General features: G+C 30.8%; 1 protein-coding gene and 1 long non-coding RNA gene across 2 annotated transcripts; both read right to left on the reverse strand.

The window, feature by feature from the left end:
* Positions 1-6685: 6685 nt before the first annotated feature.
* Positions 6686-8658, reverse strand: LOC129304417 (uncharacterized). The gene is made up of 2 exons (XR_008591688.1): positions 8487-8658; positions 6686-7091 (listed from the first exon to the last, which is right to left on the reverse strand). It is a non-coding gene; the product is annotated as an uncharacterized LOC129304417 (long non-coding RNA).
* A 2028-nt stretch (positions 8659-10686) lies between these two features.
* Positions 10687-14685, reverse strand: LOC129304752 (50S ribosomal protein L21, mitochondrial). Its single transcript, XM_054944520.1, has 5 exons — positions 14099-14685; positions 13910-13990; positions 11621-11722; positions 11255-11329; positions 10687-11169 (listed from the first exon to the last, which is right to left on the reverse strand). Exons 1-5 carry the CDS (start codon positions 14558-14560, stop codon positions 11050-11052), a joined length of 840 nt encoding a protein of 279 aa, XP_054800495.1. The 5' UTR covers positions 14561-14685; the 3' UTR covers positions 10687-11049.
* Between the last annotated feature and the right edge of the window lie 819 nt (positions 14686-15504).

The following is a 15504-nucleotide window of genomic DNA, read 5'->3' on the forward strand; positions in this document are numbered from 1 at the left end:
ATTGTAAGGACTTACAGATATATTTTTCCTTAAAACAAAAACATATATGTCTCCGAGAAGGGCCGTATAGTTTCTGCTTTTTAAAAATATTTTCTATTTTTAAAACGAAAAAAAATATTTGGATAACTGGTTTATATTTAAATATTTTCAAAACCATTTTCTTTTTTTCTTTTTTCAAAAACAAAAAATAAAAAACAATTTGGAACTGTTTTTGTTTTCATGACACGATGAGAAGGCTTTGGTCTTATCTAATTGTCGACTCTGCCTTTCCGAGTTTAGTTTGAGATGAAGCATGCTACCTCCATTTTAAATAGAAGACATTTTTTTGAAAAGTCATTTTCAATTTATAAGAAATTTTACAAAAATTTAATGGTGTGTTTGGATTAATAGGAATTTAAATTTGAATTTAGATCAAATCTCTTGTTTAAATAAACAAAATTTTATGAATCCATCTCTTATTACATTTTTTTTGTAATTTTAAATTCCTCCTATACTCTAATCATTTAAAATTTTAATCATTTTTAAATACGTTGTTCTCTTCATATTTTTATTATTGATGCCTTTATAATTTTTGTATCTTTTCTCATCTCTCATCGATTGTAAATTATTTGTAAATTCATCACTTTCAATCTTTTGTTTTATTTTGAATCTCAACTCATTTTTCTTCTTTATTTAGATTTTTTTTTAAATTGTCTAAAAGAAAATATTTTGAATATAAAAATTGTAAATGTAAAATTTTAAATCTAAAATTGAAATCAAAATCCACCAATCTAAATGCTATCCAAACATAATTAATATTTTTTATCTAAATTTTAACAGACATATATCAAAATTACTTGCTTTCTATTGAAAATAAATAATTAAAGTTTGATTTATTTCTTACCCAAAAAAATTAATGTATGATTTACTGTAAAATGTCTTTTATATTAAAACATGGGATTTCTAAAAAAAATACCTTGTATTTAAAAGGGAGGATTATAAATAACGGGACTTCTACAAAAAATTTTATTATATTTTTGATTCAAGATGCTGATGATTGGCTATGAAGCTTGTTTAAGTTATGAGAGAATGATAAAAAAATCTTAAAATAATCAGTTAATTTAATTTAGGTTTCAAGTGTTAATTTTTTTGGAATTTGCAATTTTAATTTTTAAATTTTATAATTTTATTGTGATGAATTTATAACTTATTTTTTTAATTTAATATGATTGAAGAATAAATAAATTTTTTTTCTGTTAAAATGTAAAACATAAGTTATAAATTCAACACAACGAAATTGCAAAATTAAAAATAAAACTTATAAATTTTTAAAGTTTGACACTTGAGATTTAAATTAAATTAATTAATTCAAAACCTCTCTGTTATTCTCTCTCAAGATATTCTCAGCACTCTTCAGGCTAAAGAAACATGTTATATCCTGCAAGCAGCAAGGTAAAATTATTACTTTTTTTGTTAAAAAATGTAAAGTATTTTTAACTGAATTTCACCCTAATAAAGTAATTTTTTTTCAAACTAATTCTATATTTTTCATGTTTATCCCTATTTAATAGTGTTTTATCCTAAAATAAATGTAAAATAATTTATTCAATAAAAATACTTTTGATAAAAAGGCGATGATTACATCTTATTAAATTGATGATGACTAAAAATGTTTTATATTTTTTAACGAAGGGAGTATAAAATTTAACTTTTATTATTTTGATTGTGTTTAAGTATTTTTTATTAAAAATAAAAATAGACTAATTATTTAACTTATAATTTAAAAATTATTATAAAAATTAAAATAATAAAATTAAAAATTTTCAAATTCAATATGAATGATTAAAAAAAAAAAGAACACAATATACCCATACTTCAACACCCGTCAGGTCTAGACGCAATGCTAAAGCACTTGCCTCAGCTTCTTATTTTTCTAAAAAAAGTGATTAAGTTGTATTTATATTAAGATTAGTAATTATTTATGATCTGACATTGAAAATCTAACATGAATCAAATTTGTATTTATTTATACATTACATTACAAACCGACACTTTTTTTTCTCCAGAATGCTTACCTATTTTATTTGACGTATGTTTTATTGTTTAATAAAAAATATTTAATTTCCTTTCTTTTCTGGAACAATGATTAGTTTGAAAAATTTGACAATCAATGTGCTGCATGTTGGCGGAAAGCAACTTGAACTACGCTAAAGCATAGGGTCAACGGCCTCGGAGAGGTTAAGCAAAAGTGGATCATTAGCTGGAGCAATGTGATACCGAAGGAAATTAGTTTTTTTTTTTTTTTTTTTTTTTGCCCCACCTTTTCAGAAGTTGCATTCTAACTGCCAACAATTATGAAATTAATTTTTAAAAAAAATTTAAACATCAGAGTTTTTTTTTTTTTTCAAGCAATACTCTATATATACATCTTCAGAAAATCAGTCATTTAAACAATCAAATAATATTCATAAGATAAAATTATACATGCCAATAAAATTTAATAATAACACATTACAAAATTATCTCTCTAATATTTTTTATTAGTCATCTTTTAAAATATTTTTTTAATCCTTTTTATAAATTACTTTTTCTTTCCTTTTATAATTTTTAATATATTATCTCAAAACTACCCTTCAATAAATTTTAAAAAGAAGTGCAATATTTTAAATTTCAACAAAATTATTCCTACACATAAAATTAGCCTTTTTTAAAGTAGGGACAAAATTAAAAAATAATTTATATTTAAAATAATTTTATTATTTTAACTAGCCCACCTTAGTTTTGATGAGTTAGTTAAAAGTGACTTATAAAAAAAAATTAGAAGAGCATTCTCTCTATCTTTATATATGAAATGTTTTTAATTGAAATTTGCATATCAATAAAAATGTTATTTAGTTAAAAACTTTAAATCACATAAAATTATAATAATTTTTTAATTTTACTCTTAATGATATCACAATTAATATCACTGGAGTGGTAAGTACGACACATAATTAATATCTTTTTCACTTTTTAAAACAAAGACAAAATTATTTAATTATTTAAATATATTATGACATATTTTATATTTAGAGATAAAAAAAGTTCTTAGAAAACATTTTATATCCAAAGATAGAGGAAATACTTTTTAAAAAAAATATAAACTTTTAAAATTACATTTCATTTAATATAACTTTTAATCCACAATTATTTCAATTCTCTTTCCATTTGAAGGATGATTTAAAAAAATTATTATTAATAAAATCTTATTTTTATTAAATTATCGTATATTTTGAATTAACAAAATTCTTCTAACATTATTTTATAATCTGAAGCAGAGAGAATAATCAGACGTTGGGCAAAAAGCCATATTGGTTTGGTATCCTCCCATTTTACGCACAACCTATAATGCAAAGCTTACCAACTTTAAGTCTTAAAACTTAAGAAGTCAAGCATAGTATTTATTTATATTAAAATGATAACTTTTCACTCTAAATTATTTAGAATATTTTAAAATTTTATATTTTCAAGTTTCATAGATTTTTGAAATTCAAAGATATAATTTTTTTGTTATATGAGATTATTTAAATATTAAACTTCATGTTGAAGACCGTGTGAACGTAATAAATATCTTTAATAGAGCTATTTTTAATTAGACTGAATGTTGTTCAAATCTGACTTTGATATATTAAAAAAAATTGCCAGTAAACATTTTGTAATCAAATGTTTTGAATAAAAATATAAAAGGAACTAAAAATTAAATTACCTATCTAGTCTTGTATTATGAAAAAAGTATTTACTTACAATATTTTTTGTTTAAAAGCTTTATAAAAAGTTTGAAATTATACTTAAATACTCAAAATGCATATAGATTTTTCTTATGAACCTATAACCTAGTGGATCCGACTCCACTCTCACTAGTAAATCAAAAGGGACATATATATATATATATATATATACATATATATATATATATATATATTGAGTCGGCAAATGTCGAAATATTTGTAGGCGCAACTCAAGTTTACAATATGAACACTACAAGAATGTCCCTGTGCCAGTTAAACCAAAGGTTCTCGGCAAAAGGAAAAATACATTGACACATGGCAATGGAATTTTATTTATTTATTTATTTATTTGTTAAGGCAAAAAGCACAAGCACAAGGGCAAGCCCCTATATATATATATGAAATGGGAGAAGCACTAATAATGGCGAGTGCATTTTAAAGCCACTAACATGATAGTGCTTTGTAAAAGAATATATTCACAAAGTGGACTCTCGCATCTGCATTTCTCAATGACCACCTCTTCTTTTTCCTTTCAACTTTTCTCAACATTCTTAGCTTTTGAATTAATAATAAGCATTTATATTAATTTTAAGAAAAATATAAATTTTAAATCCCTATACTTTATTCACATTTTGTTATTGATTCCTGTATTTTTTTTGGTTGTTTTTAATTTTTGTACTTTTATTTTTTATTATTTTATATCCTTTTAAAATTTCTATACTTTGTTCATGAATGGATTTAAAACAATAAAAACCAAAAATATTAAAAAAATACAGAAATTAATAATAAAATGCACACAAAATACAGAAACTTAAAGTTATATTTTTTTTTAAAATTTTAATAGTTATATGAGCCAATCGTGCACGTAGAGCGGGGAATTCGGATGGGCCGGGCCTATTCGGGCTCGGCCCGAATAGGCCTGAACCCGAACAGACCCGACTCCTTCAAAAGCCCAAATAGTCAAGCCCGACCCGAATTTCTTAGGACTTCGGGCGGCTCGAATACCCGAATTTAATTTTTAAAATTATTTTTAATTATTTTTTTACTTTGAAATTAATTATTTTATTTTATTAAAAATATAAAATATATTTTTTAATACTTAAACGATGTCTAGGACTCAAATATATGGTATTTTAGTATAAAATGATCTAAAACTTAAACAATTAATTAATATTTATTATATTTTATATATTTTTTAAAAATATAATTTTTTTATTCGGGTATTTGGGTGTCGGGCTAGATTGAATTGGCCCGAAAAATTTTAGGGCCGGGCTTAGAAAAAAAAAATTTTTTATTCGGGTATTCGGGCTGGCCCGAATAGGCCCGAACATAAAAAAATATTTTTTTTTTAAACCTGACCCTAAAATTTTTCAGGCCAATTCGATTTAGCCCGTCGGGCTTGGCCCGAATTACCGACTCTACGTGCACATAGTGTCATTAGATATTCAGGGAAAAAAATTTATAGGCAAGTATTGGTATAGTTATTACTTTCTTCCTTACCATGTATCGTGTGCTAAATAAAATTACAATAAAAATTCTCAATTATATTCGTGAGGCCAAAAAAAAAAAAATTGACCTTGCGGGGCAAAGTTTTTGACTTTACTTTAGGGGGAAAATGTATCTCGTCTTTTACTTCTCTCAATAACAAAAACATGTTGTGTCTTTGAATCAATGTATATTAGTGTAGTACACTACCTTTTTTTTTCTTTATTTTGTTTTTTTGAGCAACTAGTAGCATACCTAATATTTAAACAATTAAATGCAGTGGTTAATAATTCTTTTATTAATAATAATTTTATTCAATTGTCAGCCCTCAACGAATTCAATTTTTCTTAATAAATATAATAAAAAATAAATGTACTGAAATATGTCTATAGTCTTTTCTGCCTTCACACAAGTACCTTTTTTAGTGTCTATAGACACTAAATCACCAAGTAGGTTTAGCACAGATTGAGCTTCTTTTTTCTTTTTTTTTATTACCCTCCTCACGCATGTTTAAGACTGAATCCATTTAATTTTTTATCTTAAAAAGAATTTTTAATTCTTAACTTTTTAAGAACTTATTTATTAATGGTTGTGAATGACCGAATTTTCAATCTTTATGACTTGTTCCTATAAAACTGAGGTCTGAAAAAATTGATAAGTAAAACCACTTGATTTGATTCATTTTCAATAGCCACAAGATGATCATCTTAGGGTGATCTTTTTGTCAATTGATACTCTTATTATACTTTTAGTCTCTAAAGGTAGGTCTAAGCCGGCCCTAGGTATCATTCTAGACTTCAATTTTTAAAAATATGCATGAAAAAACATTGTTTGTAAGAAGACAACTTTTTGAATGGAATTTAAATTTCTCAAAATATTAATCTTATGGTCGCAAGACATGAGAATGGGTAACCAAAAAAAAAAATTAGACACTAAATCAATATTGAGTTATTCATACTGCACCATTTTTGTAAAATATTATAACATTTAAAAAAAACTATAACTAAAGAATTCAAGTTAAAGATAAAATATTTATTCCAAATTTTAAAAAGACTCACGAACCAAAAATTAAAAGTTAGCAAATTTTTTTGGCAATTCATATTTTTAATTCTCAGATCCTTAAAAAAAAATTTAAAATCTTAACATTTCTTTATATATTTTTTTTGGGCCGAATAAAATTTAATATAAATATCTTTACGTTAAGGCCATTGGTTACAACTTTTTGTCATTTATGAAATACTATGAATATCAAATGTTGTATCAATCCACGAAGCCACGCGTCTTGACTTGATCATAGAAAGGGTCGTTCCATGATCAAAATGAATGAAAACCCTTGTAAGTGGCCAGTTAGGCAGAATAAAATATAATAAGAAAGTGGCCAAAAGTCTAATCAAAACCCACCATGTTCTATTAAAAACAATACAAAACAAAACAAAGCAGAAAGTAGTACACAGTGAAAACAAAACAATGATCACATAAAAAAGCAGATTCATCAGAATCAATCTCTTCTCTGGTTTATCATAATTATTATAATAGTGAATACAGATAACAGCAAAATCAAGTGTTCATTAAAAATATGGGAGTGGTGGGAGAGAGGGAAAGTGGAGGACCTGCTGCTACAAGCAATTGTAAAAGCATAATCATATTTTGAAGGAAAGTAGGGGGATGGAAAGTGCTTCACAATGTGCCAAGTCATTGTGTATAGTTTAGAGGAAGATTGACAAGTGACTAATAAAGTGAATCCTCCACTCACAACCACTTTGTTTCTTGGAAGGAGATATACCCTTACCCTCACAACTTTTCACACAACAAAAACCCCTACAGCTTGCCTTTGCCCAAAAGGATCACAAATCCATAATGCTGTTGTTGTTGATGATGATGTGAGTGTAAGTACAGATAAACAGCGTTAGTTAGCACAAACTTACACAAATACTACCTCACCATAAAATTTAAAAAAAAAAAAAATTAGTCTTGAGTGGGAATATGAGAAAGGGTAGAAAATTTTGTAAACCAAAATAGTCATGCAACTCAATGCCTTGTAACTTAGTGACATCTAAGCTCTCTTGTAAGTGAGAGGTCACAAGTTCATTCCTACATGTAATTTCAGGCCATCAGTGCTTGTACCTCCAATCAAAAAAAAAAAAACCTGGAAGATAAAGATCCAGCTGTTGATCTTGACAAATTTCACCTATTTTATCCATTTATACTCATCATCAACACTTCAACAGTTGCCAACAATGGTTAGAGTTTGTGGAAAGAATTTGATATTCTTTAAACCAGGTTTAGATCTCAACAATGTTTGAATCTAAATTAGTCAATAGTAGTAAATACATGTTATATGCTTGAAAAACAGGGTGCTTCAGCAGTTGAATCACTGACACAAGGAGGGACCATATTTATCATATATATAAATACAAAGCATATTCATGATTCTAAAGTAAGATTTCTAGCCAAAGCATGACTTTGATGGATGGAAAAGGTTTGAGACAATATGGGCTTGTGGGGCCAAGCCAATGAGATAGTGGTAGAGAAAGAGAAGGGCCAAATGTAAGGAGCTTATGGCTGCGGGTAAAGAAAATTCTAATCATGTTTCCTGAGTCAACCATGGAGATTCTGGTTGACTCCCCCCCACCCCCTTTGCACCACCGTGAAATAATCAATCAAAGCACAGGATGGGAATGAGTAACCAGATAGGCATTGCCTAATGCTTTTGAAGCTCAGTCATTGTCCCTATCCAAACAGTGCTGGAACTTGTATATATAACACATTTAATAGATAGTGATCTGTCAAGAAAAGTCTGATCCTAAAATATGGATAAGGGAAGTGGCCATTAAGGAAAGAGATTTCTCAGGACTCTGTATTTCATGAGCAGCATCTTAAAACAGATTAATCTTGCCAATTCACAATAGCCAGCGAGTATTTTGGAAGATTTGTTTTCTTTCAATCCTTAAGGGGGCATAGCATCTCAGGTAGCCAGATGTCTTAACCAGATCAGTAGCCAGAAAGGATATGGAATAAGCTAGCTTCTCATGCCTATCCTTATGAATGTTGAAGCCTGGTTTAACTATCTTATAAAATCTCACGCCAGGAATAAATTCGATTACATAAACAGGTCAGTTATGGAGATGAATTCTAGATAATCCAATTAATCAGCCAACAGAATATGCACGATCTTTGAAATTGTAATGAAAATAATAAGAATAGGCCAACACTGGGTCGGCATAAATGGTTGAGAATTCAAAGGAGAATTCTTACCTTATCCATAGGAATGAATTCCAATCCCACTAAAGCCATTCAAAGTCATGTTTGGTGGGTATCCCTCTCTAAGGAGACCTTCAGGCTTAAAACCTTAAATGTATGCCGATATTCTCAGCATATCAAGGGCACCTTACCCGATAACACTTGGGATGTCTCTCTTTCCTATCCTTTTTTGTCTTTTTTAAAAAGATTTTACAATAGATTGATCTGAATCTGATATAGTGGAATTTTTTTTTTAACAAGTTAAAACACTTCAAAAATTCAGAAAAAAAAAAATAGCAGAAGGAAGTTCTGCCATAACCAAAAGAGAGATAAGATTTTAGAGTACAGGAAACAATAGTAGAAGGGGAGATATGGACACAATAAAATCTAAAAGTACTCTTTGTTGGGATAAGTACTCACATTTAGTGCTCAACTATATCTCCAATGAAATTATCTCCAACAGGAGGAGGATGCCTATAAGCAATTAACAAAATCTACAAGTGCAACAAAATGAAAGGATGAAAAAGGAAAAAAAATGATTTTTCAGTTTTACAAAAATTTAAAAAATAAGAAAAAATATTAAAGCTAAAAGAAAACGAGTGCATCAATAAATAACAAGTTTTTTAAAAAAAATAAAATGCTTATAAATTGTTTAAGAGGAGTTGCCATATGACTCAGCCAATGGAAATGACTTCATATCTATTATCTGATACATAGCTAATGAACAAGGATCAGCCAAATCAAAATTGGGCCAAGTCAGATGCCATCCTGCATACGTCCTAGACTACGCATCCATAAGTCTTGAGCCCTAGCTTCCGCACCATGCAGATGCAGATAGTGGAATGAAGGATCTACCTAGATACCTCAACACTGCTAAACATCTAAAACCTTTTAAAGATACAAATGGGCATAAATTTGGGGCAAGACGAAGCGTATGGACACGCAGAATGGGCAAATAAAGGGGACTGTCTTCTCCTTGCATCAAAATCGTGATATGTAATATTTATTATATCTCTATTATCATTACTTAATAGTAACCATTTCATTTTATCATTTTTTTTATTTAAGGTAGCAAGAGACATTTCTTATTTACATGATTTCTTTTTCCATTTTTTTGGGTTCAGTTCTCTCTCAAGCATAGTATGAAAACCTGGACCGGACCAACCGAGTCAACCCATAAACCAGCAACCCGGTCTTTTACTAGTTTGGATTTCCACCTAACCTAATCAATGGTTGACCCGGTGTGACTCGATTAACCTTGGGTTAACCCGATATAACCCAGCTAATTGATGGGTTGACTGGGTTAGCCAGGTTATTATTATTATTATTATTATTTGCAAAACCCCCAATTTTTTTAAAGTTTTTAAATTTTGAAATTGAATGAAGAAATAAAAAGTGAAAAATGAAATCAGAGGCAGAGCAAAGTGCATCAATACAGATATTTATCTCTTGTATTTACCTAATCAACCAATCGCTCTCGTCTCTGTCTCTTCTCATTTGCTCACCGTAAACCTTTGCTTGCCACAATCCTAATCAGATGCTATAATTCTTCTTGTCGCCAACAATGTGTAGCCTAGCTTGACAACTTAGCACGAAGTTCTTTCTCTTCTCACCTTCGCTACTAAAATCTTGTACATCCTAGTTCATGCTCGCATTCCCTTTGCATTAAGTTAGTTTTTATAGCTCGTGTCTCGTCTTCTCTTCCCTCTCCCCTTTGTATTTTTTATTTTACTTTGACTAATTGTTACTTTAAGCTTAAAAATTTGAATGAAGTTAATAATAACTTTGTTGTTAATAAATATTAATTTTAAACTTTTTAATAATTGAAGGGTTATAATTGTAATGATAGATATTTAAAACATTGTATTTTATTAATATTCGACTTCTTAGTGATTGGATTTGATTGAATATTTTTATAATCAATGTTTTTTTATTTAAATTATATTATTTTAATCATGACTAGTTTAACCCCTGGTTCAATAGTTAAACCACTAACCTGTGACCTAGTGTCATGACCGGTTCAATAACCAGTCTAATTTTACGTACCTTGCTCTCGAGCACACAAAACACATACAATGATTTTTTTTTTTTGGGCCAGCAAAACAGGTACAATGATTTGGCCAGTATGGATCAAGACATTGCTTACCATGTAAGAACCACAATGCATGGCAGGGTTTTCTCAATACATTTTCCTCTCTGTCCTGTACGAGCGATGGAAGACGAAATATGGACAGTTTATTTCCAAAGGTGAACGTTAGTACATGCATGATATGGTATCATGCCTAGATCAACCGCAAAATATAGGAGTCAACATTTGACTTCTTGAGACCTTAAATCCGGTCTAAGAATCAATGGTGTCCACAAATGGAACTAAATATAACACTGTAGGGCGTGAAAATTCTGTGTAAACAATCCTACAAAACCTGCCTGCAGAATGCAAGCCGAGAATTTCCATCTAAAGAGACTTTTGAGATGTAAATGGAGCTTATCAAAATAATTATGCTCAATAAATTGCATCATACTGTCAAAACTCATTGAGATATATGGGTTGCGTCAGTAGCTACTGGGTGCTCGCTCCTTAAGCAGGAACTGCAACCTTTTCCTGTTTCTTCTTAGCAGCTTTTGAAGGCACTTCAGCCACAATGTTTTCAGGTTTCTCAATTCCTTGAATATCAGTTATCCTTAACTTCGTCAATTCCTGAGGATGACAACACCAAGCAGATTTAACATCCATAATTTGTCAAGAAACTAATTATGAGTAAAGAGTTGCTTTTCAACAATACCTGGCGATGCCCTTTGGTTCTACGGTAGTTCTTTCTTCTCTTTTTCTTAAAAATAATCACCTTTGCATCTAATGCCTGAATCAGAGAAAAGAAGATAAGCAAGTCATCTAGCGAGTAAAGAAAAATTTGGACCCACTTAGCTCATATTTGTATATGTCATTTAGTTCCATTTCATCATGGTTTCAAGTAACAATCAGGAATGGGATGAAATTCAAGTGCAATTCAGATACCACCAACTAACAAAACAAAGATCATGAGTCTCTGTTTGAGACCCATTCCAGGCCCATTCCCATCTTTATCCATGAAAATTGATTCTGTATACCAAACTCGCCCAAATTTAATTGAAATGCAAAGTTCCACACTTACGTGCTCCTCAACAACGGCATGAACAGCTGCATCTGGCAGCATGGGTCTGCCAACAATTGTCTGACTTTGAGAGCCAAGCAAGAGGACTTTATTAAGAATTAACTGCAATATACAAAAAATGCAGGTATCACTTTTAATATCACCAACCAAATATTTAACTAAGTGACATTATAAATTCCATAATAAGGGGGGATCCCAAAGTGCTACACCTATTGATTAATAAGATTACTAAAATACTTATACACAGGTATATTAGCTATTTCAATGTTTCTACAACGAGAAGAAACAGCAGAGATAGTATGCCTATACAAAAATCATAAGAGCTACATGATTTTAAGATGTACTTCCTGGAAAAGGCTCAGACACTGATTGATTAATTTCAACAAACAGTGTCTATGTATAATATTATCATATCTATCCAAATCCTAATGTGCTAGTTTTACTTCAGCATGTTTGTGGATGTCACTTCTACAGTTCTACCCTGCACATCGATCTGACATTTTTACAATGTCTATGGCAAAGCTCTCCTCCCAATCATGAACCTTTCCATTTGGGGCAACCTCACTTTTAACCAAGTGCTCATTATTAACTCGTTAACTTCTGCTTCCAACTCACTGAAATCAAATCTATTTTCAGCAACTCCTATTAACTACATTACTTGCCTCAGTTTCAATGATAGATCCACCCTGTTCATCTCCAAGCCTCCTTCAATGAGCATCTTTTTCCATCTCCTCTTAATTACAGAAGAGTAGACTTCTTTCACAAACAAACTACCAGTGTAATGCTCACCTTGCATTAGAAAGGGGCGGTAGCCATTGACTTTCACAAGGAGTAGAAGTTGCCAGGTCAGTAGCTTTTACTTTCTAGTTACTCTAGTACCTTGGTAAGAGAAACTGCGAGAGAAAGGTAGTGCAAGTAGCATAATTGCCTTTTTCCTGTCATCATGCCACCTTCTTGGGGGGGGGGGGTAACGGACTCCATTTGCAAAGACAAATGAAACATTTTGACCAACACAGACAGACCCTATTGCTAACAAAATGACAAACAAGTATACCCAACCAAACGAACCATTGACACAAAAATAAACCTAAAATGACTTTCCTCTAAACAGTGAATCTACATTTTGGGTTAGCCCACCATAGAATCTATTCAATGTCCAAGATTGCAAGTATTTGCACAAATTCAAGAACAAGTTTAGAGTTATTTGAGTTAATACAAATTCAATTCAGCAAATCCATAAAATTATGAATACCAAATACTTAGTTTCACCAACTAATGATATCAATTAATGCTGTGGAATACATTTTTCTAAATTATAGATCATAATAAGATGTTAAGAACTAAAATAGAAACATTGATAAAGAAAAGAAGAAATAAGAAGACATTTGTTGGGAAGTTTCCAATAGTGAGAAAACATTACAAGAGATGACAAAGGAAGGAAGCAGAAGTTTAGGGCAAAAACTGGAAAATAAAGATTAAAAAATGATGTTAACGAAAAGGCAGAAGCTGATCCAGACTCAGTTTTACATATAAACTGTTCAAGAACTAATTCTCTTACAGTACATAGTTATATAGTTCTTGGAATTTGGCAGAAACATCAATCCATACGCTCTAATGTAAACTTAAGAAGTGTTCTGTAATACAACTGGACAGAGTATCACTCATAAGAAATCTTTCTTATAAAACAATTCTATAAAGAAAAAGCATCATTTGCAGCAAGAACAACATAATGTGCTGATTACCAACGTACTTGCAACGCTGAAAAGAGGAAGAGTTAACAAGGCACCAAAAGCAATATTGAAAGATCTATAACTTCTTATTTGAGTATACTGTCTGGGCACATTATGATAGTGTATTTCCTATGCTAATTGAACGGGTCTATAAAGCCTCTTAAATATGGAGGGTGGAAAATCAATAGGCAACATCATTTTAACAGTCAGATATGAGACGGAAAATTCAAAACCGTTTCAAACTACACACTGCCCCGCCACCCAAAAGGAACCAAATATCAAGAAGACCTAGCGCGGAGCCGTGCCAGCCTCATGAAACAGAAGCAATAATGTCATTCCTTGATATCAATCAGTCACACGAAGTGATTGCAGGATCTAATTAAATCAATGCAGATACTAGGTAAAATTGAAAGACTAGTCACATGTGATCCTGTTAACAGAAGTTTGATAAACAGAAACAAAAACACCATAGGATGAGTGCACTTTGCAAGTCACCAACAAACAGAAGCGCAATCTCACCAAGTGTGAGGATTTTAAATGCAAGAGCAATGTGACCTACCTTATCATTCACTTCGCAAAATTTCAGTCTTTCAGTGAAAATGCTGTCCCCGTTGCTTACTTTAAACTGGTGTGATCCAATCTGAACTCCAGTAAACAAATAGACAAGGAAACATGAATGAAATATACACATAAATAACCTCAGCTTCTTAGTCGACCACAACTAGAAAGCCAAATTTGCAAATTTGACCTGAATAACGGCGAACACCGGCTCGTATGGCTTGAAAACCTGTTCATTCTTGCCAAGAGGCCCTATCACTTTGTACCCAATAGCCGCCGCCTCTGCTTCCTTTTCTTCTGCCGTATACTCTCTTTTCCCAGTAGCCCCACTTGACTCCGGGACATTCTCGTCGTCGCTGCCCTCCTCCTCCTCCTCTTCTTCTTCATCCCCATCACCATCGTCTTCGGCTTCATTAACTTTGTTGTCATCATGATTTTGTGTACCGGAAGAATAATTGCAAAGGTGAGACCATCGCGCACACCTGGTGACGGGTCTGGTATCAATGAGGATGTCAACGAAGCTTGATGTGAGGGTGTTCTGAGGTGGGTTTGGCAAGGTGGGTGGAACTGTGAGCGACTGGAGAGATGGATTTGTAGAGAGAAATGCGGATGCCTGGCGCGTTAACGCTTGCAGACACCGCCTGTTCGCCATGTATGCGTTCGGAGCCCGTCTAGGTTTATGGGGTTTTTGATTCGGTCGTCACTTCACTATTACCGGGTCTGAGGAGTGCCGAGTGCTCAGTCTTCTTTTCGTCCTTTTTAATTTTTGCCAGATTTTTTTTTCCATCTCCAAATGGTAGCAACCCGCAAGAGCTGGGAATAATGGAATCGTAAAAGGCTAAGAGCGGATCTTTCATAATTTTATTATAAAAATAATCTTTTATCTGGTTGTATGTTTCATCCTTGTACGACCATGTTAAGATCAGTAATTTAAAAATTAAACCAAATCAAATGATCAGACCATACGATCATTTGATCGATTAAGATTTTGGTTCGATCAATAAAAAAAAATTATTTTAGGGATTGGGCCATTTTTAATTGATGGTCGAACTGGAAACTGAATCCGATTTTTAAAAATTAAACTGTTCAAAAAAACTTTTTTATTATTTATCCAATTTTTTTAATCATTTAATATTATGTTGTATCATGTGACTTATTAAGTCATGATAAACTTAAAATATTTAGTATTTTTTATAGTTAAGTAGTAATTTTATATTTATTTCTTATATTTAAATTATTATATATATATATATATATCAATTTTTTAATTTAATTATTATGTCATCGATTTAACCATTGGTCTAACTTGATTGAACCATGTGAACTATGAACCACTAACTTTTCTAATTCAATATCCAGTTTGATTTTGAAAATGTTGGTTAAAATAGTCTTCTAGCATGTTTGGTTTGCTTTCAAGGCCCATTTTTTTAATGAAAAATGATCCATTACTCAAAAAGAGATTACAAGAAGAGCAAAAGCTAACTCAATAGCTTATGAATCAAAAGTGTGGAAGTTATCAATTTTCTCATAGATTATTAGCTAAGCTGTGAGCACAAAAATTAGCTTCCCTATACATAAAATCTAGAGAAACATCAC

The sequence above is a fragment of the Prosopis cineraria genome, unplaced genomic scaffold, assembly GCF_029017545.1.
Source record: "Prosopis cineraria cultivar Desert tree isolate PC_DT_omini unplaced genomic scaffold, ASM2901754v1 PC3, whole genome shotgun sequence".
In the NCBI taxonomy this organism is placed as follows: domain Eukaryota; kingdom Viridiplantae; phylum Streptophyta; class Magnoliopsida; order Fabales; family Fabaceae; genus Prosopis; species Prosopis cineraria.